General features: G+C 42.4%; 1 protein-coding gene across 1 annotated transcript in view; it reads left to right on the plus strand.

The window, feature by feature from the left end:
- The window catches only part of LOC115056119 (solute carrier family 23 member 1), a 44,734-nt gene that overhangs the window by 17,022 nt on the left and 3,500 nt on the right, over positions 1-24,212 (plus strand). The window contains exons 5-13 of the mRNA XM_029522385.1: positions 8,149-8,301; positions 10,616-10,773; positions 11,631-11,814; positions 12,481-12,662; positions 14,695-14,812; positions 15,936-16,092; positions 18,509-18,762; positions 19,843-20,007; positions 21,736-21,844. Of these exons, the coding sequence (XP_029378245.1) occupies positions 8,149-8,301; positions 10,616-10,773; positions 11,631-11,814; positions 12,481-12,662; positions 14,695-14,812; positions 15,936-16,092; positions 18,509-18,762; positions 19,843-20,007; positions 21,736-21,844 (1,480 nt within the window). The remainder of the gene's footprint in view (positions 1-8,148; positions 8,302-10,615; positions 10,774-11,630; positions 11,815-12,480; positions 12,663-14,694; positions 14,813-15,935; positions 16,093-18,508; positions 18,763-19,842; positions 20,008-21,735; positions 21,845-24,212) is intronic.

A 24,212-nucleotide genomic window follows, 5' to 3' on the forward strand; every position in this document is an offset into this window, starting at 1 on the left:
GAAAGTTTTTAACCTGGATTTCAAAGTATCAACATTTGGTGTGGGCAGTTTGTTCCATTATTGGCATCATAAAAAGCTAAATGTTGCTTCTCCGTGTTTAGTCAGGACTGTGGTCTGGATTAACTGACCCTGAGTTCATGGATCTGAGAGTCATGCTAGGTAATTATTCTCCAAACATATCACAGATGTAGTCTGCTCACAAAGCAATCTGTGATGTGTAAAGCAGCAGCTGTTTTACAGTCTTTTGGGGTGACAACAACTTTTAATTCCGCTCTGATGGTTTGAGTTGGTGACAGCTTTGATGTGGCTGTGGAAATTCAGCCACAAAGAATAATTTCAATTTCATCCTTAATTGAAGAACATTCTGGCTCATCCAGTTGTTAATTAGCTCCAGACAGTGACACAGTGAGCCTAATAGGCTGCAGCCATCTGGTGACAGAGACACATATATTGGCGTGTCATCTGCGTAACTGTGATAATTGATATCTGAATTTAACATTTGAGCCAGAGGGAGCACATGCAGATTGAACAGAAGAGGTCCAAGGACTGACCCCTGGAGGATTCCACAGGCCATAGCCTAGTTCAGACTCATAGCTGCCAATCGTAATAAATTCACTCCGGCCTTCTAAATTCAAATAAAATATGAACCATTGAAGGACCACTCCAGAAAGCCTGACCCAGTTCGCAGTTTTCCAGGATTCTGCCCTCTACAGCGTCAAATAAGCACAAGAAAGCTGTTTTTTTAATCTAATATTGCATAATTTAAAATTCAGGATTTTTTTTCGTCAGACAAAGTTCTCACAGTTCTTCAACATGCCTCTTTAATAAATAGACACAGGGCTTTTATATATATATATATATATATATAAAAAAATCATCTTGTACACCTGATACACTAAAGGCCTTTGATGCATTTTTTTCTTCTGGGTCTTCAGACAAGCAAGCTTTTTGTTTTCCTCGACTGCAGGGGAAGTCAAGTATGCCAAAGTCCTTTTAAGGTTTCATGTGTTGACGGAGGACAGAGATTCGCCTCATGTGAGAGTGAAGTGCACATACCTTTGGTCACAGGAACATCGACCTGTTCCAGCAGCTCCGACCTCTGACCGCCTCACTGCTCACCTGTTCGTTTTCATTTTTACTTATTTTTTATGACTTCAGAGGTGACTAATAACCGACCAAATCTATATATATATATAAAAGTACTCCTTCAAATTGTTTGTAAATGAATTAACAGGAAGGAAGAAAAATAAGAAGTAAAAATAGGTAGGAAGTAGGAAGTAAAAATGATAAGCACCAAAAAAAGAGGCTGTAACTGCATGATATTAGATTTCAATATTTAATATTTGACCGTTAACACGTGTTTGCCTGTTTGTAAGAGTGTGCAAAGTCAGTACAAGCAAGGAGACAAACCTTCAGCTGACGTTTGTCATTTTGAATATAGAAACAGCGAGCATCCAGATTTACATTCTCTAAAGCTGTTATTATTTCCTGAGTTCTAAGGTAGTACATTAGATTTTAAATTAGGGTTAGGGTTAGGGAGATGGTGATGGAGGCTGTTGACAAGTGGAATCCAGTTTATATGTATTTAAAATTTTTTATTTATTTATTCACAAATAAAAAAAGCAAAACAACAACAAAAACACCACACAAAATGAATACAACCGTTACAAATTGTCTGACTGAATATAAACGACGCTCTTGCTGCCTTTTTTTTTAGCCAAGTCTTTCTTGAGTCGTTTGCTCCGAGACATGTTAATGTTTTACAATATTAACCAAAGTTCCTAAAGTGGGTCAGGTTTTCTGGAGCCAGTTTATGTTTGCAGCGAGTAAGACTTTTCGAAGATAAGATAGATCGTTAGACAGATATATAGATGAGGAGAAGATTGTGGGCACAGTTCCATGATTGGCTGCTGGGAAGGCGCTTCTCGTGCCCTTTAACTTGTCATCCATAAGTATACGTCTGTAAATATTAACTTTCAGAAATAATTCACTCAGTATCACAAGTCAAAGTTTGAGTTCATTGTTCAGTCGTAATTAAACTGGTCAGTAACATCAGCTTGAATTGGGACTGGACCAAAGAAACTTGTCCTGTCTTTAGCTTGTCACAAATCTTTTTCCCATATGGAGTCTATCTGTCCGTTTGATCACAGCTGAGGCGGGGAAGGCTCACATTTCAGGACACATGACATGTCCTCAGCTGCAAATGGATCCATCCTGCTGTCACCTAAATTAAATGAGGAGACTTTTTCCAAACAAATCATAGAGAGAACATTGAATTTGATCAACTGTTATCATGAACATTTCACTGAAGGCACAAACATTTTGAGCCTGGAAAGATTTCAGATACATAACAGACAAACTCTTAACACAGGATGAAGGATTACATTGTGGGTGTGTATTTGTGCGTTGCCGGGTTAAACAATAGTAATAGCAATGATATTAGCAGGTATACAATGTATAACATATTTGTAAAATAACATGTGATGAATGTGTTTATGTGTGACCAGCAGTGTGTTGGCCCGCTCACCCTGAGCCTCTGACGGCGCCTCCTCGGCTGTTGTCTCAGCTCAGGTTATTAACCACTAGATGGCAGCAGAGAGCTGTGAATGCCGCCTGTGTACCTGCTGCAAACCTCACAGAAGAGCAACTCAAAGGCAGGACAGGAAGTTGGGTTCAGATGGGCCTGTGTCACGTTGGGACGGGCACCAGGTGTTTTCTTCTGTTTGAGGTGCCAACTGAGTGCCAGGCCCGTCATGGCTTTTATGGGAAATCTGTCCATCCACTGCAGTCTGGTTGTTGCCACTCCTTCTGGCTGTCGGTGGTCTGATGACAGGGACGCTGCCCGAGTCCAGACGTTGTCACTGATATGATGCAGCACACAGAGATGGATGGTTTAGCTATAATTACTAGATTGGTGTTTTAGATTCGGCACGGAACGAATCTTAAAACTAAGATCTGAGGTCGATGCCGCCATCTGTTTCGTGTTTCCTGCCGTTCCTTCTTTTTTCCTCCAAAACAACACAAAACAGAATCTGTCAACCCAAAAAAAAAAAAAAAGCAGGCTTAACCTTGTATATCAAATATTGTCTGAGTTTATGAAAAACACTGCACCACCAGACCTCATATGTCATTTTAATAATATTTAACTCGTGGTAATCTAACAGACAACAGAGACCAAAGAGGGCCAGGACATAAAACAGTGTCTTTATATTTAGTTTTATGGTTTCATATGAATGTAGGATCCGTTTGTATAATATTAAAAGCTCAGCCTCGTCTCATGTGAGCCTTTTTCTACTGTGGCTGCAGAGAAGACACATAAGAGTAGATGAATGATAATGATTAGTTAGGAACCTTCGTGTGTGTTTTACTCCGTGATCTGACTCGCTGAATTGAAGCTCAGTTTGGAAAAATTCACTGTTTTGTTTTCCACAAACTTAGTGTTGACTTTGCTGCAGGCTGACCTCTGCGACCTTTCAAACTGTCCGCTGACCGGGATACATCGATGACATTCCTAACTCCCGTGTCACCTTCAGACTTACATTTCAAACAGGCACATCATCGCGAGAGTTTGAACACAGACTTCTGAAATGTGAGCTGCCTCACATAGACTGTGTTAGGAGCGAACTGACCTCTGACTATGGAGCCGTCTAATTAGCCATGTGGGACAGGTCATATTCCCCCGTGTGAGATGGCAGGAAATCTTGAGTTTGTACACACAACGCCGTTTGTTTTATAAAAACTCCCGTTTTTCAATTTTTACTAATATTTTAAAGGTGTGAATTCGGAGAAGGTAAAATTTTATTTGATAAATAAAATGGAAGCAAAGCATTAAAGTCGCCAACTGAGGAAAAGTGGTTTTCCTTCCCTGCAGCTACGGCAATAAAGGAAACCGTGAAAGTCAAGACAATGTCACGGGTGAATGACTTACAAGCCCCCAGCTCCACTTGAATAGCCCAAACCTGCATTCTAACTAATGACCACGAGAGGGAGACTCCTGAAGTCTATGGGAAAACAAGCCCACTTTGCTTCTTCTTGAGTTTGTGGTCTCAGTCTGTAGTTTCAGGTTTCCAGTGCAGCTAATTGTATAACCAATGGTCCATGTTAGAGGAAAATAGATGATGCATGAGGGAGAATGGTTGCAATATGAATGACAGACTGTAACAACTAATCGGGGAAGGGCACAGAGCCAGTCAGATCCAACTTCTCCTCCAAGTACTCCGATTTCAAGAAACCAAAAAGGCAAAGTTCAGAAACCAGCAGCTGACACAACTTAGTTACTACACACTCTGATGCATTATAATCCGAAATAATAGTTCTTTAAATTCCTTCCACAATTTACCCGGAAAGCCAAATATCAGAGGACGACAGATGTGATGATCAGGGATTCATCATCATCATCATACTGACAGTGAGGAGCAGCACAGTCTCTGGAGCCGCTTTGATGAGCTTTACGAATTATTTCCATTGATGGAAAAACATCATGAGCTGTTGGTTGAGTCAAGAATTTACTTCAGCTTTGATTACCCCCCCCCCAAAAACCAGAGAACATCTACATGTGAGAAACTTCTGGTGTCAAACTCCTGACCTGTATTTTATTGTGTGCCTGTTTCACCTCTCAGGTTCATAAGATAAGATTTAGGTCCCCATTTGACACTTTGGACTCTAATTTAGATAAATATCCTTAAACATTTGCATGCAGTGTGGATTAATCCTGCCACTGAGCAGAGGAATTGGATTATTATATTGGAATTACTCTCCAAATAAGACTAAAATGGCTCATTTTCGGGGAGATTGTGACATTTTTATCTGAATTATAGGTAAAATTTAATGTGAGTGCAGATGTTTTCAGATGTGAATAACTAGTGAGCCTTCAGGATCCATCTTGGCCCAGAGTGAATCAGATCTGGAAAGCCGAGGCCCTCATAACTTTGGCGTCAGATGAGGTAGTTGATGAGTCGTGCTGCTTATTAATCCTGTTGATTTATAACATAAAATCTAACGTCAAACGTCCAAACTTACGACTCCAATGTGATCCAGATGACACACGTGTTTCAATCAGCCACCTGGGAATTTACAACTGTTCCACTTTGGTTCACGCCTCCTTGTGTTTTTCCTGTTTGTCCTTAAAAGTGCCCAGTAAAAATGCACCACCAACCACTGGACGGTGCAAAACACTGACTGTTTGATGATGATCGGGATTTCCAACAATGTAGAGTTTGCATTGAGATTATTATAAGCCTTACCAAAAAAAAAAATAAATAAACAAAAATAAAAAATCATGAGTAGACGAAGGTTGCCATATATATTTCCAAATAAAAATGGAAGCGCCAACGACTTGAACTAAAACTGAATGCCACTATAGTCAGTTTGATGAAGATTTGCACCGGAGGAGCCGAGTCAGGATTTCTTTTTACCTCCTGTGGATCATACAGTCCAACAGAAGAGTCCAACAGGTCTCACTTCTGCATCTGGAGCCAGAAGATGGTCAGATATAGAAGACTTTCCGGTGAAACTGAGGCTGTGGAATATTCAGATTCAGATCCGTCTACCATGCCATCAGCTGAACTCACAACAGCTTCTCTGGCACTGAAGTGGTAAAACTTCTCAGTCATAAATGAAGAGAAATGGGAGCCTGTCTGTGGTAAACGCTTCCTCGTTATGAATTACCTCAAAACGTTTTAACCTCAATTTATTTTTCTTGGTCATGAGGGAGTGTTGAGAGTTGGGATGTATGAGGCGAAGAAAGATCATTTGTAATCTATCCTAATATTGTGACAGAATAGTGAAATGTGAAAACAATAATGTGGCCGGCCACTGAAAGCTTTACGGCAGTTTCTAAGGTCTGAATGTTTAAAAATAAATCTCTTAGTTTAGCCAGTTTAGCGTAGACAGGAGCGAGTTTAGTTTCACCCCTGTTCCCCATTTTGTGATTTAAGAAGCTCCAGACGAACCAGGGGTTAGCTCTTCTCTTCCTGCGTTTTAGATATTTTAATTTGCAGCTCTGATGGGGGGGGGGACTTTCTTGTTGAATGCATATAACGACCAAAGTGGTTGTATTTCAACTTCAAACTGACATAACCTCCAGAAGGTCGACACAACTCCACGGGAAACTGATCTGTCCCCCATGTGGCCTGTTCGGAGCAGCAGTTGATCTGGTCTCAAATATCAGGTGGCCCTCGATGATCACCTTTACTAACGCAGGTTAATGTTCAGCATCATCTTTTTGTTCAGTTCCTTTTATCCCCTCCTAACAATTCGATACGTTTGCAGTGGACAGGCAGCCTGCTCTGCCAGTCACGCCTGATTTTTATATATATTCTTGAGCGTTGCGAAGTGACGGACGCTTTGATTTGAGACGCCCCGGTGCATTTTTGTCAACCCAAAAGGGAGCACGACCTTCGGTGCTTCCTGCATTGTGTTCTAGACGTTTGAGTTGTAGTTAGGGCAGAAGACACATGTCCAGACCTCAGTAAATTCTCGACAATCCGACCCGAAGCCCGCAGACACACATCCCTCCGGCGAGGGGGAAGAAGTTGACTTCCTGCACTAAACGTCAGCGAAACAAAAATGCAACCAGTGGAGGCACCACCACTTTCTCTGGACATGACATTACTCATTCATTTACGGTTGCACAAATAAACTTGGACAGCTAACACAAACGCACCCACATGTGGTTTCAACTTGACTTTGACAAGTTGTTGAGTTATTTATACAACAGTGACCCTGGTTCTTAAAAAAATTAACCAGCGTTGGTGTATCAGAAGATGGCAATCGACGTGTGAGGACAGTCGCACTATGACAAGCAAAAATAAATAACAAGAATTAAAGCAAGTTCACCAGGTCAGGTTTGCAATTTGGGGAAGCCGCGTTGTTAAGGACAGAAGACGGGTGAAATAAATCCACAGTGTCAACTAGTGAGTTAGAACAGACTTCTCTTTGTCCAGATGTTTTAGTACAACTTTGGTGCCATCCAGACACACAGAATTAAAAACAAGCAGGCTGTTCCTTTCTGGATATCGCTCTCATTGGCAGGTTACACTTCACAACATGTTACACTCCGTTCAGCAGCACCTTGTGTAATTTAAAGCACAACCTTGGCACGCGGCTTGAAAATGTATAAATTCTTACGCTGTCAGATATCAGATTACGCAGGTGTCACTAAAATCCAGTGAATCAAGTGTGTCAGCGTATAATTCAGTACCGTTGTGAGTAAAACAGGAATCCCCAGCCAACTGTGGGCTCACGGTGCTTGATCGTGATTGTCTGATGCCCTTTCGAAATAGACAGAGTCATAAAACAAAAGCATTCAGCTCCATGGCATGTCTCCGAGACCAGCAAGTTAAAACAGATATGGCCCTTCGACAATTTGGAGAAATCTCACTCTATCTGGCAAGATTTTCTCAAAAAACAAGAACAAGCGCCAATACATTTCATGCACGTTTAAAAATAGGATCAGCTCACTGTAAATAAAAATCAAAAAGAATATGACAAACGTACGAATGCAAAAATAAATGAAGCAATATTTCATTTTGTATGCAGGGAGCAGAGTTATGTTTCACATTCACATGCCATCTCAACCTCCTGTTTCTTATCCACAACTCTGGTTGCATGAACTCAGTCGAAGCCATCAAGTCAACACCACGGAGGACGGAGTGATCGCTGATCGCTGAAAGCCATAAAACAGACAGACAATGTCACAGAGCAACATAAATCAGAAATAATACGCTTCATCAAAGCGCCTCTGAAGTTTGGACCGATACCCGAGGAGATATGGGAAAACTTTTCTTGGATGATGATAACTTGAGATCATGATTGAGATTTAAAATAATAATGATAATAAAAAAGTTAAGTGGAGAAAACAGAAACACATCTTTGCCGTTTTTTGTTTTTCTTTGGAGAGGTGTCCTCCTTAACTGCCTTCCACAATCGCATCAACAGATACGCTGCATGCCATGCATCTTACTTGTCTGTCATCTGGACTCAGCTAAACTCCAGAACACGCTCATAATAAATGAGTTACTGGTGTAAGGTGTGTTTGTACAGTGTCCTCATAGTTCTGGTGGAGTACAGGCAGAAAATGTGTTTTGCTTGGATAAATGATGTCGGTGAATTAATGTTCTGTTTGCCTTTGCTGCACTTCTCTCCAAGAACAAAGACAGTGATGAACAGCCGCAGCTGACGGTGGACATCGGGGAGCCACACACAGCGGCCCTGGAGGAGCCCGAGGACAAAGGTGCGAACCTGGTCTACTCCCTCAATGACAGGCCGCCATGGTACCTCTGCATCCTGCTCGGCTTCCAGGTAAAGTCACAACAACAACAACAAAAGACAAACGACAAACTGGATTCTTCACCACATCCAGTCCAACAGTCTCGCTCCGTTTAAATTTAGTTCTGAACCTCAGTGACAGCCGATTTATCAAATTTAAATATCCTAACTACAGCTCTTTCTCTTCCCCTCTGTCACAATTACCTCTCCAGTCCATTCATGCTCATGGAATAATATTTCCAAAAAAAAAAAAAAATATATATATATATATATGTGTGTGTGTGTGTGTGTGTGTGTTAGTGGAATAGTCGACAATGGAGCTCCTGATTACTATGAAAACAAAAGATGAGGAGACAAAGCTAAATGCTTCTCAGCATGAACAGCATGATTGTCTTTTTTTTTTTGTGCATATATTTAAAAAAGAAAGAAGGAGAGGATCTTTGCTTTATTTTTTCCAGAGGAATCCTGTTTCTCATTCTGGAGATTTGATTAGATTTGAGTCACCATAGCTGTAAAATTTGGCCCAAAGCTGTATTTTTTCTCATTTGGGGGTCATGTGACATTTCGTATTGAAATGTTCATGCTTAAACGATGAGGTTATACTCAAATTGGGGGCTTTTCACGGCATTTGTTGGGAATTAGGAGACAATGAAATATCGCCACGCAGATGTGAATGTTCTTCTGGAGGCTGCACACGCATTTTCATTTTCATGGATCTGCATCATGTGTCTGATTATTTGGACTTTCTTCCTGTTGCTTCAACACAAAACAACTGTGGGACTGGCAGTTTATTTGTTGGCTTATTGGCAGCTTTTGGATTTATTGGAGCCGTTAAAAACCAGAAACTTGGAGAAACTTTCTTCTTCTTTAGTGGGGAAATGTGTGCAGTTTAGTTTCTTTCTTTATTTATATTCACTTTTGTCTCAGATTACAACACGCACACTTCTGTGTTTGTGTTGTTCTAGAAAACAACCTGACCTCTAACATCCCCAGCTGCCTTTCAATGCCTCACACTGTTCCAGCCCCCCCCCATCAGGGTCCTACAGTTCGGAATGACTTACAAACTAAGACGGTGATCTATACTTAATTATCTTCTTTTGAATGCCAATGACCCCATTCCGTCAAAAACCTGAAAGATTTTGAAAAACCAAATGCAAACTGACTGCATACCTCCAAAGTACTGCTAAGAGGTGGAAGGTAGAGCTGAACGAAGCTGAGCATCACAGCTTCTCTGTGTGAGGTCTTTAACAGCGGGGGGGGGGGCAGCACGGTGCAGAGCGGTTAGAGCTCTGGGTTCGCTTCCCAGCCTGGGGCCTCCACAGACATCATGACTCTAAACTGTCCGCAGGTCTCTGTCTCTGTGGAGACCCCGCCCCTCGTCAGCTGCACAACCCCCCATGACCCAGAAACACATTAGAGGTAGAAGATGAACGAATGATTGAAGACTGAGGGGATGAACTGGGCAGATTGATTCACCACATCAAGATTCCGCTCCTGTTTTCTCTTGTCAAGCTTCTGCCATTTTGATATATATATTCCCTCGCTGGAGACGATACACAACCTTATAAGCGGTTTTCGTCCTGAGGAAACTCTCCATGTTTCCTCTGTCATGAAACTGACCTGAGGAAACTCCCCCAGCTGGAGGAGGGAATTTTAGGTTTGAAAATATCCACATAAATCTGGTGAGGACTAACAACATCTGTCTCGAATGATCATGCCTTTTTTTTACCTTTAACCTCGCTTGTTTGGTTTTTTGAATTAGCAGAGGAGAACTGCACGCAGGTGAAGTGCAGCGAACGTCTTTCTAAACCAAAACTAGGACAGAAAACAATGCTAATCGTGGCCTGTTAATGGCTGTCCTGTTTCAGGATCGAGCTGGTTCATCTACGAAATGTGCCCAGATGTCAACATCACTACAGTATAATAACATTTCTGCGCTCAGTTAAATGATAACAATGTTTGTCACGTGCATGCGCAGACAGGAAACAACCAATGACCTCTTCAGTGTGTGTCCAGATTTCTGTTACCATTAGCTTGTTGGTACTAAGCATCTGAGCTGACAGCTGATGTGATCTGTCAGGTACAGTATATTATCACAGCGACTGCTGAGCTGCACAACGGCCTCTTTCACCATAACAGTGAAGAGAAAGGCTCTTTATTTCCAACAAAGTCAGTTCCCATTAACTGAAAAGAAAACTTGTAACGTAACTGAGTAGCAACTTAATGTGTATCTACCAACACTTCAGACAAAGACTAATAAATACCCGTGGAAGCCAATGTGTTTTTTTTTTTTTTTTTACTGATTCAAACAAGCCTGAAATGGATTCACTTTTTTACGCGTCCTCAGCATTACATCCTCGCCTTCGGTGGCATCATCGCCATCCCGCTCATCCTGGCCGAGCCGCTCTGCATCAAGGACAACAACACCGCCAAGAGCCAGCTCATCTCCACCATATTCTTCGTGTCGGGGCTGTGCACGCTGCTGCAGACCATCGTTGGTACCAGGTAGTGCACACGGACACACATGGACAGTTCCCATACTTTTCTCCCACACAACATGTGCGACTCCACCTCTGTAACACTGGAATGATGTGTGTTTGTGTGTGGGTGTGTGGGAGAAAGTATTTCATGAAGCTCAGTTCGTCTGCCCTCCCCTGATGTGGATTCACTTACAGTTCCCAATCCAAGGAGTTCTTTGGCTCTTTTATAGGAAAATCTAAGTGAGGTTGATGTTTTAGTCTCTATGGTGTACCGCAGTGCAGCTTCCATCCCACATTCAATCTGCTCAATTCAGCACGGGGAACCGCCTGCACCTCTGTGACCCCTCAGCACTGCTGTAACTGTAAGCCTGAGAAAATAAATACTTAATGCTCTTGTTCAACTATTGCACCTACATAGTTTGGCAAAAAAAAAAAAAAAAAGATCCCCGCAAACAAGCTTTGACATCGAATAATAAAGAAGCTCCTTTTTATTTTTCCACACCTTAGCAGAACTGTGTGAGTGTGGTTTGTCAAAGACGGCGATATGAGGAGAAAAAGGTCTAAAGCAGAACAGAAAGGTAAATGTAAAGAAATGTAAGGAAAAAAAAGTGTTTCTTCTGGGCAGATCATGCTCTAGTTTGAGTCACAGCTTAATGTAAAAAGTTTGAACTGGCTTGAAATTGGATATATGTTTGATATCTCTGTGTGAATCGCTCTTGACTGCAGCAACAAAAGTCCCAGTGTGAGAGAAAAGCTCATTAAAAAGCTCTCCTTCCAGGCTGGCTTTGAGACAGATCGAGGTCATCCCATTCTTTAAAGACATAATATCATTAGCTCCGCTCACCTCTGACCTTTAACCCCCTGTGCTGTATCAACTTGAAGGTTACCAATCCTCCAGGGTGGGACTTTCAGCTTCATCACACCGACTCTGGCCATCCTCGCCCTGCCCAAATGGCAGTGTCCGGCTCCGAAAGCACCTGTGATCCTGTCCATGCAGCTGCACAATGGGACCGGCCCGCAGCTAATGGAAGATTCGGACCAGATCTGGATGTCAAGAATGCGTGAGGTACATAAAACAGACACCGGAGGGTTTAACGAGAACAATCGAGAAGAAAAGGCTCCTTATTCTACTTCATACCAAATGAAATACACAGAAAAATATATTTTTAAAAAAGTAATTCAAACATTTAAAAACCAGATCCTCCCTTTAGTCTGATTATTCGTGGAACAAATGTGATGATTTTAACCTAGAGACCAGACACTGTGTGACAGCCGTTAAATATCACTTCTTCTCTTTGAACACTTTCCAGCTCGACCTTTGCTGCACTTTGATCTCCACCACACAGCTGTAATGTTTCCCGTGTTTCACAGCTTGTGACGCTTAAACTTTGGTTAAAAAAACCAAAGGAGTCAAGATTTCTTTAAATAAACTTCAAATAAACATAAACACTTGCCTCTGAATCACCTATCGGGTTGTTCCGGCAACACACAGGTGAGCTTCCACGCACAATAAGAGTTCCTGCCAGATTCCATAATTTAAAACGTAGCCTTTGTGCGAGCCGCTGTTCAACCCCCAAACGGTATATTTCACAGCATTCAGTAAAATATATGGGCGAAGAGCTGATCTATAACCTCGAAGAACGCCACTGCTGAGATATATGATGGACTGTGAAGCCCTAAAAAATCCGAAATATGTGTTGATATTATGTCTCCCTTGGCCTTTCGTCCACAGATCCAGGGAGCCATCCTGGTGTCCTCGCTGATCCAGCTCTTCCTGGGCTTTTCCGGGCTGGTGGGCCTCGTGCTCAAATATATCGGGCCTCTGGCGATTGCTCCCACCATCAACCTGATCGGCCTGTCGCTGTTCATCGAGGCTGGGAAGAAGTGCGGAGGCCACTGGGGAATAGCTGCTCTGTGAGTTACCATCTAAACCATCTAAAGAGCCATGTAAAGAGAATGTTTTGGTTTGTGCCAAATTAATTACTACAAAAAGGATGGCGTGCATACCATATGAAGCTGCTGTCGCCCGCGGCCTTTCACGAAATGTCATCGCCTCTCTCTGTACAGCTTTAGTGTCTCTCCCTCTCACTGTCTCTCTAATAAAACTAAAGCCCTGCCACAAAAAAAAAAGAAATAATAATAGCTGTAAACATATCCAGCTGTTCATCAACACAGGTGAGAAAATGGGCAGACAAATTAGCTCTGTAAAAGTCAACAGTTCATTAAATGAATCTATAAAATGCATAATTATTCAGTTTATTAGTCGCTTTTTTTTTTTTTTAATAAGCACATATATTCTAATACAATTCCGCCCATGGAGGGCAAACAAGGTTGAAGAGAAACAGAATACATTTGGCAAGTGTCAGTGAGTGCACAAATTTGGACAAAACAAGAAAAAAAGCGCCAAAAAAACGAGGTCTTAAATTCAGGACATGAAATGTGAGTCTGTGGGCTGCAACAGATGCGAAGGAAAGGCAGGCCGCTGTGACTGTTCCTCCTGAGTGACCTGAGAAATTTACTGCAGAGACAAACCATCAGGGGTTTGATGGGTACTTAACCGGTGTTTTCTTTCCTGACAGCAGCTTTTTGTTGTCAATAAAGCATCAAGGTGAAGAACAAGTAATTACAGTAATCCAGCTGCAGGGTGGTAAAAGCGTGTATGTCTGTTTCCAGGTCCCGCCGAGAAAAACAAAGCTTTAAATCGACTTTGGTTGTGAGCTGATAGAGGCCACCCATCAAGACAAAGGCTACATTGTGTAGTTGGTTATAACGTTTGTGTAAACCTCATACCCACGGTGCCTGGTCGCTATGGGGGGGTGAATGAATGTGGATTAAGTGGATTAAGTAACCCTCATACGTCATCATTAGCATCATTAGCAATCATTAGCTTGCTAATCATTAGCAAATCATTAGCAAAAAAATGAATGGCAGATTTTTGATTTGTAATAATGAAGAACAAGGCGCTGGAATGGGCCTCAATCTGTCTGTCCATCTTGCTGAACTTCTCCAATAAACATCTCGCTGCTGGGTCCAATTGTTTCCTGATGGAAACAGTGACGTCTGTCTGAAACCGCCCAGACTCCCCCAGCGGCCGCGAATGTAGCTCACTGCTCCGCGTTAACGGCGTCATTATGGAACAAACCTTGCAGGCTTTAAAAGGTTCAGCACATCTATATCTGGGTGCCATATGTGGGGGGGGTCGGTAACATCCTCCATGCTTCATCCAGCTGATAAGCATCTCCGTGATAGCCCAAAATTGCTCCGTGTTCCACTCTCTCACTTTATTTTTCTATCCAAGTGCATATTTCTAAGGTTCCTGCTCAGCACCTGCTGCTGACTGAGTCCCCTTCAGATTTACGAGAGCACCGGCAGATGCTGTTTTCTGGACGACGTCCTGTTTGTATTCTTCTCGAGGTTTCTGCCTTCCAGTGTCTGCTCCCTGGTTTGGTCTGGACCTGCTCTATATGTAAACCGTGTACATTTGATTTGATTTGATTTAATCCGATTTGAATGCGTTCCACTCAGATGAACACAGCCGAGCTCACATCTCTCCTTTTTCTTTTTTATTTCTCTTGTTTTGACTATTTCCAGTAACTGTGCCTGTTGACTTTGGGTTAAACAAGCTGTACATTTTCCCACTGGTGCGACGTGACCTCTTATAGCCTGGCACGGTATTTCATAATTTCCTAATTTCGTGCACAGTGTGCAGCTGCTGTGATGTGTACTCTGAAATGCCATTCAAAGGCTGGGAACTGTTTTCTTTATAATGACACCTTCACTCAGCCATCACTCACTCACACTCTTCATGATGACAGGCACGTCTCTCCTGCGGAAAATGACACTTCTCCCTCCTCGGCTTTACTGCAGGATGCTTTGTTTAATGCTGCTGTCAGCTGCAGGAGCAGCGGGCTCGGGTGTTGACACCTTCTTCTGTTTTGTGCCACAGCACGGTGGGCCTGATCCTCCTGTTCTCCCAGTATCTCAGCAAAGTCAACGTGCCGATGATCGCTTACAAGGATAAGAAGTGGACCATTTTCCAGTATCCGCTCTTCAAGCTCTTCTCTGTGAGTCACCAACGTCATCCACGTCTCAAACTGAGCAAATTAAAACAGAAAATTTTTATTTTTAGTATCTACTGCCCGTAAAAAACTCCAAACTTTCCATTTATTTTTTTTTTTTAGGAAAATATTTCGCTCACATTTACAACCCATCAAGCGTAACTGCCTTCAGATTAGCTGTTGAAAGTTCCCGCAGTAGTCAGAGGGACAATTTCACTTTTTATTTTCTGGCCCCGGTTTCGCCTTCATGCTGTTACACATGACAAGTACGAAGATGCAGCTCCACTGATGGCTGTCATTCAGGCTCAAACTCAGCCAACACGTGTTGCTACATAAATGGGTACGACATGATTTACAGTGTGACAAGCGCTCTGTATATTTTGAAACAGGGATGTAAAAGCATTAGATGCTGAGAGACAGCAAGGAAAGAGACGTTCTTCGGAAAACGTTAAATCAATAAATCAAGGGTTTGAAAAGAATGACAAAAACATAAAAATTGAAGACATGAGGCCCCTTCAGAGAGCTTAAAGAGTTAGTTTGAATTTGGAGTTCAAATCTCTGGAATGCGTCATTCACAGCAAGTCTTTGCACAGTTTTACAGACTTTTACAGATTTACATTCTTCACATGTCATTTCACATGCCAAAACCTCAAGGGAGGATTACTGACCTCTGTGCCCTGGATCTGACATAAAGGTTAAAAAAGATAAAATTGTCAAAGCATCATCACACGGCACTGAAATAACAGATACATGACATTTTTTCGAAAAAAAAAAAAAAACCCAACCAAACAAAAAAAAAAAAAAAAACCCAAACAACTTGTCTTGTTTAAATGATCCTTCCTTAAATGTGATATGAATAAATGAACTACTGAGAAAACTGTTTGCCCACATGGTTTCTGCAGGTGGAACCATTATTAATGTGCACAGTACAGCCCATAGTGCGCATCTGTCGCCAGACATGTGGGATCGAAATTCATGACCAAATTTCTCAAATTAGCTGAAACCTTTTCAGTTTTCATGCAGCGATCTTCCATCTCCCGTTGAGTTATCTGTGAAATGAAACATCCAACTAAACAGAAATGTAAAAACGTAACCTCCATCTGTGCTGTTCCCTGATGATGAATTCCAGGCGTTGTTCGGGATGTGTGGCGGCTGGCTGATCTGCTTCTTACTGACCATCTTTGACGTCTTGCCTTCGAAGTCCGACGAGTACGGCTTCTCGGCCAGGACAGACATCAACATTGAGGCTGTGACCAGCTCTCCGTGGTTCCACGTTCCTTATCCAGGTGCAAGTGCAAAAACACCCCTTCCTGTCCTTAATGTCTAACTGGTAAAAGGTTTGTCTGACTTTAACTTCACTGCGTACAGGGTGCATTTTTTACAGTTACATCAGAGTTGGTTAAGGCCCTGAACGAGTTGCACCACATTCAGTCCTACTCTGTTACTCTGAGTGTTCTGCCAGGTTTTAGCTATAAATCAGGACCAACAAAGAAGTGCATGATTTGTACTGAAGTACTGAAGTTTAGTGGTTTGGCCTGAAGGGAAAGTTTGGAGCCTAATGGTGAGGTAGCACAGCGCAGCTCCACCGATCCTCAGAGGGAGAGAATCCACTCTAACGTGTGAATGGTGAGTATTCCTGGTTGATCAGAACTGATCATAAACCTGAAATCCAAAAGGTCACAGGCAGAGCTGTTGTGGCTCACAGTACAGAACCATAAATCTCGAGTCAGAATTTATTTTCAAACAGGTTAAACTCGTGAGAAGATGCACCTCACTTGGCAGGAACAGGCAACTAGAAGACGACGCCCAAAATAACAACACACTCAGAGTAGAGCGGCGGGGGTGCGGGATGGTGGGGAGGGGTCAGCGGTCTGCTTTTTAATTTCAGCTTTAAAACTCATCCAAAGCAAATTAAAAATAATTCTTATGAATTCAGATGAATCTCTTTCAAAACCGGCAAAACATTGGAAAAGCTCTTAGAGCTCCAAAGCAGATAGGAAGAAATTCAGTCTGACTAAATCCCTAGATCTGAACTGAATGAAATCAGAACACTCAACAACCTTCGCACTGCCGATCTTAACTTCACTTTAAGTGTTGCAATGTTTTTCTTTCAGAAAAGTGAATGGTGAAGCCATTTTTAGGACTTTATTATTTACACATGGCTCCTGTTTTTGAAGTTTGTACAGTTTGTAATTTAAAACAAACAGACACGGCTTTTTTTGTGATGATCTCCCGACATGATGTGTTTGGCAGGACTAAATCTGAAGGAATTTAAGATGTCAGCGATCAAAGAGACGTTAACAATGTCGTCATAAAATGAAAATATTTGGGAAGTCTCTATCTAATGAACTGCATCTCCGTTTCAGACTTTCAAATGTACAAACAACTCTTACTCTGCAGATTTAGCTAATTTCACATCCGGTATTTTATGAATGTGCACCCGGGTTCTTTCATTTCTGAAAGGTGTGATGCTTTTTGTGTGACAGCGTGTTGCTGCATGCCTCTAAACAGTATTGAATTTCATCCTAAAAAATAATCACTAACCCAAGATGTTGACACATATGGCCTGAAGGCGATGATTATAATAACAGTGCACCAGAAATCAGAAAGCCATTGCGTTATTTTTCTATCACAACAAATTAAGCAGCCGCACTTTTCAACATAAAATGACAAGACACTGGACAATCACCAAGTATCTTTTGACACTTTTATCCACGGATGACAGCTTTCAGGTCCACACACAGCAAAATTGATCCTGTTGTGACATGCAAACAAATGTAAATAGACACACATCAGGACAATCCTGAAAATGTGCAACAACAACAACGTGTGTCATTTCATACTATTGCCAGAAAAAAGGCGGCACAGAGACACGAAATCAGTTGGACTCTTACTCGTTTACCTGCATCACATCCACAGACCAAAGACCTAAAGACGATGTGATGAAAGAACCAGGACAGCGTTTGTAGGTCCCCTGGTCGTATAAATGTCACTCAGCAGTGTATATAACTCACACAATCTTCTTTTCATTTCTTTCTCTCCATCTTGCCTTCTTCTGGGAGACAGTGCGACTGAATTTGCATGTAGAAAATCTTGTGTTTGTATTGTATTGTATAAGATGCCAGATCCTGCATCCTTATTGAAGCTGGAGTTTCAACCTGAGTTTCTGCCACACAAGGTTGAGCAATTTCTACGGGAAAAAAACTAAACTAAACAAAAACAACACGAAAACATACGGAGGAGAGCGAATCCTCAACCAGCTGAGCAGGTTAATCATGTAGAAATGTTTTCTGCCAAGATGCAAACTGCCTTCTATTTACTTTAATATTTCATCCCTATTTCATGAAATAACATAACTCGATAGCTGAAATGTATTATTTAGAAAATGAGGCTCCTGCTGGGAGTCCACTTTATGGAGATCTTGCAATATGCAGCATGAAAATGAGATGCGTCCAGATGTTCATGCAACAGAAAGTTGCGTCAGCCCAGCAGATGTGCTGTAACACGGCCTGTCTATAAATCCCTCACTGCTTTAAGAGTGCAATATGTCTCTGTGCTTTAAGCCTCCTCTGCTCTGTCTGTCCGACCAATCTCTCAGTCAAAGTTGTTCAGTTGTTGTGCTACAGAGAAATAAAAAATGGAAACATTTTTGCCTGCCGCTGTGAGTGTGAAATCTAAAGTATGCCGGTTTTCTACCCATAGGTCAATGGGGGATGCCCACAGTGAGCTTGTCTTCAGTCCTGGGCATGATGGCCGGCGTCTTGGCGTCGACCATGGAATCAATAGGCGACTACTACGCTTGCGCTCGCTTGTCCGGCGCTCCTCCACCACCGACTCACGCCATTAACCGCGGTATCGCCGTGGAGGGCATCGGCTGCATCCTGGCTGGACTGTGGGGAACCGGAAACGGAACCACCTCCTACAGCCAGAACATCGCTGCCCTCGGCATCACAAAGGTACAACTGTGCAACTGGTGTAGTCTTCTGTTTGTGCTTTTACAAGCATTCTTCATGCTAGAAGACAGTTGAGACACTTCTGTCCTCCAAGAAGACCAAAGCCTTTTGGAGCAAGCACAACCTCTGAAGATGGAGCTGGACCCCGGAGAAAAACCAGATGGTCCGAGTAAACAGCAGATCCCCCTTCCTTGGCGAGAAGAAGGCTTCCAAGTACAAAAGACCTGGTCCGACACTGCTGGGAGAAGTTTTACTAGTTAAAGTCAGCTGCAGATGCTTCCTGGAGCAGTGATGGTTCCAGGAAGGGAGAGGAAGACAGCTGTTGGCAGGATGGAGGAAGATGCCGCTTGTTAGTGCCAGGATGGGCAGAAAGACTGGAGGAATCCAGAAGATAGGCGGGAACCAACCATCATGGAAAACATTCATCCATCACGGGGCCAACACACAGAGACAGACGGAGACCAACAACCACTCACACCACTCAGACCTACAAACAATTTACAGTCACCAATGAACCCAGACATGATGTCTTTTGACGGAGGAAACAGGAGGGCCCCAGGCCGGGAACTGAACCCGTGAACCTCTTGTCCTGGGGCAACAGCACTAACAACGATGGCGCCATGCTGCCACCAAAGAAAACAAAAAATGAGACTTTGTGTAGGATCAAAAATCCCTTTGCTGACAGGACTGAGTTTCATGACAGTTTCTAGACTTGTAAGCTTATTTTTGAAGATTTCAGGACTAATAGAGTTCCAAATTTTAAATCTTGGCCCCATATTTCCTTCGCTTCTGGAATTTGAGGAATGAAAACAAAATGTTTTTGTGAGTACTGAGCAGAGCTGTCATGCACATAGAACATCAGAGATGTATACTTATGGAATTTGAACCAGATGGTTCTGGGCAAACTTTCGCCGAAGTGGAAACCATTCTCCTTCACTGGCTTGGCAACAGCATTGTTTTTTTCTGTAAAATGAGAGGCATCACTGCTTCATGTGATTATACAGTGTTTTTAAAAAAATGTCGCCTCCCCAAAAAATAAATAAATAAAAGTAATGTGAATTCTTCTGCTTGTTTTTACACCAGGTGGGCAGCAGGCTGGTCCTCCAGACGACCGGCATCCTGATGATCGTCCTGGGAGTCTTTGGGAAGTTTGGAGCTGTTTTTATCACCATCCCAGACCCGGTCATCGGAGGCATGTTCCTCGTTATGTTTGGAATGATCGCAGCTGTTGGGATTTCCAATCTCCAGGTAAACATATAATATTTTTTATGTAGATATTTTCACAGTATCATGCGTTCTTTTGGGGTATTAAGCAAGCACCTCTTTGTAAAATCAAAACCGTGAGACACAAAACATCAATCCTGCTGCAAAGTCTAAGTGTCCTTGACTCTTTTACCTCCAATCCAAGATAGGAGAAGATTCCTGAATGGATGAGTCGGTACCAAGAGATTTATTATCAACTCATCTATTAAAAAAAACTAAATAAAAAATTTATTTGTAGAGATTATTATGACCCATAGTCATAATATGTTGTTGGTTGTCAACTACACTTTAACTAATAACGTTATTATTAGTGTGACAGCAAACATCATCTGATGCCAAGAATATACCCGAAGTGCTTTTCCTCAGCATGAGCAGATCATTTTTGTACCAGTGGTCACGAAGGTAAATGCCAGATGGCTTATTTATCAGCTGTTATCGCCGTTACGACCCAGGTCAGGTAGGTCTACTGCCGTGAGAGCGGTATCTCAGGAGACACTCCTCCAGGTCAGCTCAAAGATTGATGGGTTCCTTATCAGCACAAGAAAATCGACTGCTAAATGGAAATAAATGAAATGTTTTCCAAACTTTGAAAAACTTTTTACAGCAGAATTTAGCTCAACAGCTGCAAACCAGAGTACTGCCCTCTCTGTGTACACATGGCTGTTACAGACACATCTGGGAAGGATGGTTATGGTGGTTTTCACTCCAACCAGCAGGGAGCCTTACGTTAAACCATGTAGTTCTGTTTCCCAGCATGAGATGTTTTTATTTGGTCCACGCAGGATGTTCTGGGGCCGGTGATTTGCATGATTTCTCGATAACCCCCCCCCCCCAGCCGATAGTTTATTTTTTTATGAGATATTTCACGTGATGGCCATAAAAAGTATTCAATCTGGATGCATTTGTGTAATATGTGAGCAACAATCCCAGCATTTCTTTACTTTTAACCAACAACGATTGTAACAAGTGTTTTATTCAACTTATAACAGCAGCTGCTAAGTGGCCCAATTAAAATTTATGTATTCCTGTAGAAGTGTCACAGTATCAAGGCAAGCTGTTTAAACCAGAAATCCACCAGATGGGTTTATGATGATATAAAATGTTACCTGCTGGGAGCACTGACAGTAAAAGACTCATAGTGTGTGTGTGTGTGTGTGTGTGTGTTTCTATCATCTGTTTGAAAAAGGATCAATCACAGTACATTAGTTTTTGTCCAGTTAATGACAACTGAGTGTTGGTCTTAGGTGTCAAGACCTCACGGGAGCTACGTTACACTTTGTATTACAAAAGATTTAGTCCAACCAATCCCAGTATCACCTTTCAGCTTTCCTAGAAAAAGCAATGAAAGAAAGCCTCCTAACACATTTAGGACTACAGCTAATGGAGGCTAATTCAGAAAGGGAAGTGAGTCGGCTCTTTATAGATCAATAGCTGGGTCACTTTGTGTAACGAGGAGGAAAAAAGATCAGTTTCTCCAGCTGAACGAAACTCTTAATAGACTTATTGCCTGCTTTGTGGACTCTGTTAACGTGTTTTGACCAAATAAATGGGAAAAGTCCACCAAAATAGAAATAAGGCCTTTTTTTAGTTTATGTTTTCATTTCGGGGGGGTGTGGGGGAATAAAATTTTTGCCAAGTTACAAAACAGTTATGGCAGCCGTCTGAGAGTCCACAAGCCAATTGATATAAATTTGTCTCTTTTTTCCTCTCCAGTACGTGGACTTGAACTCGTCACGTAACCTCCTGATTCTTGGCTTTTCCACCTTCAGCGGTCTCGTCTTACCCTCCTGGTTTCACTCCAATTCTGGCATCATTAACACAGGTGATTTTGCACACACTTGAAAACATTGAGTGGTTTGCCCTTGGAAATCAAAAAATGTTCACGAGGCACGTTATAGCACAAAACTTGGCAAAACGGTCCTGAAAGACCCAGCACAGCCACCAAGAAGCTGAGTTGGTTGTTGGAGAGATGACCTTTGACCTGGAGGTCAGTAAATCTGCAGATGGCTGTAACTGTGCCTGAATCTCACTCCTGGGAAAGATAAATGTTTTAGCTGTTTTACCCAACCTTCACCGGTGAAAACTTTTTATCACCACAAGCTCCCTCTTCAGGAGCTGCGGCGTGTCGCATCATCACATTATGAGCTCTAATGACCATAATGTGATGATAAGACATGCTTTATTGTTTGAAAGGGAATTCTGTGCTGGATGCAAATATAAAATTCAAAAAGTTTTATGATTGCTGCACTTTTGTGATGTGGGAACACACCCTGACTGTCTGAGGCCTTTTATGTGATTCGTGAGAAACGCAGACACACACATCCAGGTTGTTAATCCATTTTGCCCTCAGATGGTAAACAGAAGTTTGCTTGCTCCCACTGCTCCACTGACAGATTACCGTTGAATAGATGGCACCAGTTCTCCGAGCATAAGCTGCTGAGGTCAAGGTTTTCCCAAATCCCAGAGGCCCAGATGGTCGACCCATCAGTTCCCTTGAGTGTTTAGCCCAGATTTGAAAGAGGCCTTTTTACCTACACCTAGACCCTGAATTTGTTTGAATTTTTTTGTGTGTGTTTGTGCTTCTTTCTTTGCTTCATTTCACCTCAAATGTGGGTCCAGCTGGGTGTCAGGAGCAGTCAGGCCTGCAGGGGGTACTTGAAACCCTTTTTAAACTTTGGATTTTCATTCCTTTCACAGTCACACATGCCTTTTTACTTGCCAACACTTGTATTTAGTCACAGTTTTCTTTTGTGCCAGTCTCTCAGAGGGTGTAACTGTAACTGTCTTGAGTAGACACAGAAATAGTTTCACGACATGCTGTCTGTCAGCAACGTTTTATTGAATTAAAAGGCAAAGGGAACTGTTGATCTTAAACATTCAGTCTGTTTTTGACCAACAGCTTCCCCTCTGCTGGCTGAGCGGCTGTAATGCCGTAAACCAATTTGCTCAATCACACAAGTTGTAAAAAGTTTGAATAATTGGTTGTGAAATTCTGCTGGTAGGTCATCAGAAAGGTGTTTCACTGACTGAGGGTAAAATTCACACATTACCACCCGATTGAATCCCTTTTTTATCTGTGGCTGGCTTTGTGTTATTTAAACACAAATGGCAGAGGTTGTGGTTGAGGTTGGCATGGATTGTGTGTTGTATCACTTCATTACTGTCAGCCGCTGGTTGCGGGGGCGGGAGGGGGGGTTAACAGGACGAGGAAAAAATGGAGGACAAAAAAGAGATGCTAAATCAATTTGCCCTCACGGGAAGTGATCCATTTAAATTTACGTTAAACAGGAAAAATACGCATACAAACATACACAGAAGAGTTAGAAACTGATTACACTAATCCAGCCACAAAGCTGGAGTTACAAACACACATCTGATCGATCACAGATCGTAGAAACAAGCAGAGCTCAATCTCAGCTAATCAGCTGATGGCTCTCCACTTTTGATGGCACCTTGATTTTTGCCACCGCGGGCATATTTGGCCGCCTCCTATGAGGTGCCATCAAAAGAGCAACCCTCAAGATTAAACACCTCTTCTCTGCAGACATAAGACCTTGATCCCAGGAGTCATGTGATGCGACTGTCTCCCAGGAAAGTGCTAATCCAGAGTTCAGCACTGGGCATGAGGGTTTGTCTGGTTTTCTCAGGTCTAGGCTGCTTACCTCTCAATCCTCTTGGCCAGCCCCCATGTCAGCGGCTGTAATCTGCCCAGCTCAGATAAAGCACTCTTGCCCACGAGTCTCCCTCCAGCCTCGATGCTGGATCCTCTGATAGTTGCGCACAAAAAGAAGCCTGTCAATGCTTTTTGTAAACAAAGTGCTGCCTTTAGGTGTACAGGTTGACTGAAAATCTACCCAGCGGGCGCCTTGAACTTTTGACTGCTGCCTCTTTGGGCACGAGATGAGTGTGAGTGTGTTTTTGTGTGTGTTCAGCGTTTTTGGGTTCCAAAAAGCAGGAACAGCTTTAAGGGGACTAAAATGCTGGACTCGGGTGAAGACCGGGTTTTAGGGGAAGAGTTGGGTTTAGGTGAGATAAAGATAAAAGGCAGCCGGATATCATCCCTGTCCCTTTGAAATTCAGTCCCAAAAGCCACCTCTCAACTCCTGGTGACATTTTCTCCCATTTTTTTTGATGCAGCGGTTTGAAAAATTTTAGCCAAAAAACACCAATGAAAAATGCAACCAGAAATC

The sequence above is a fragment of the Echeneis naucrates genome, chromosome 16 (assembly GCF_900963305.1).
Source record: "Echeneis naucrates chromosome 16, fEcheNa1.1, whole genome shotgun sequence".
Classification (NCBI taxonomy): domain Eukaryota; kingdom Metazoa; phylum Chordata; class Actinopteri; order Carangiformes; family Echeneidae; genus Echeneis; species Echeneis naucrates.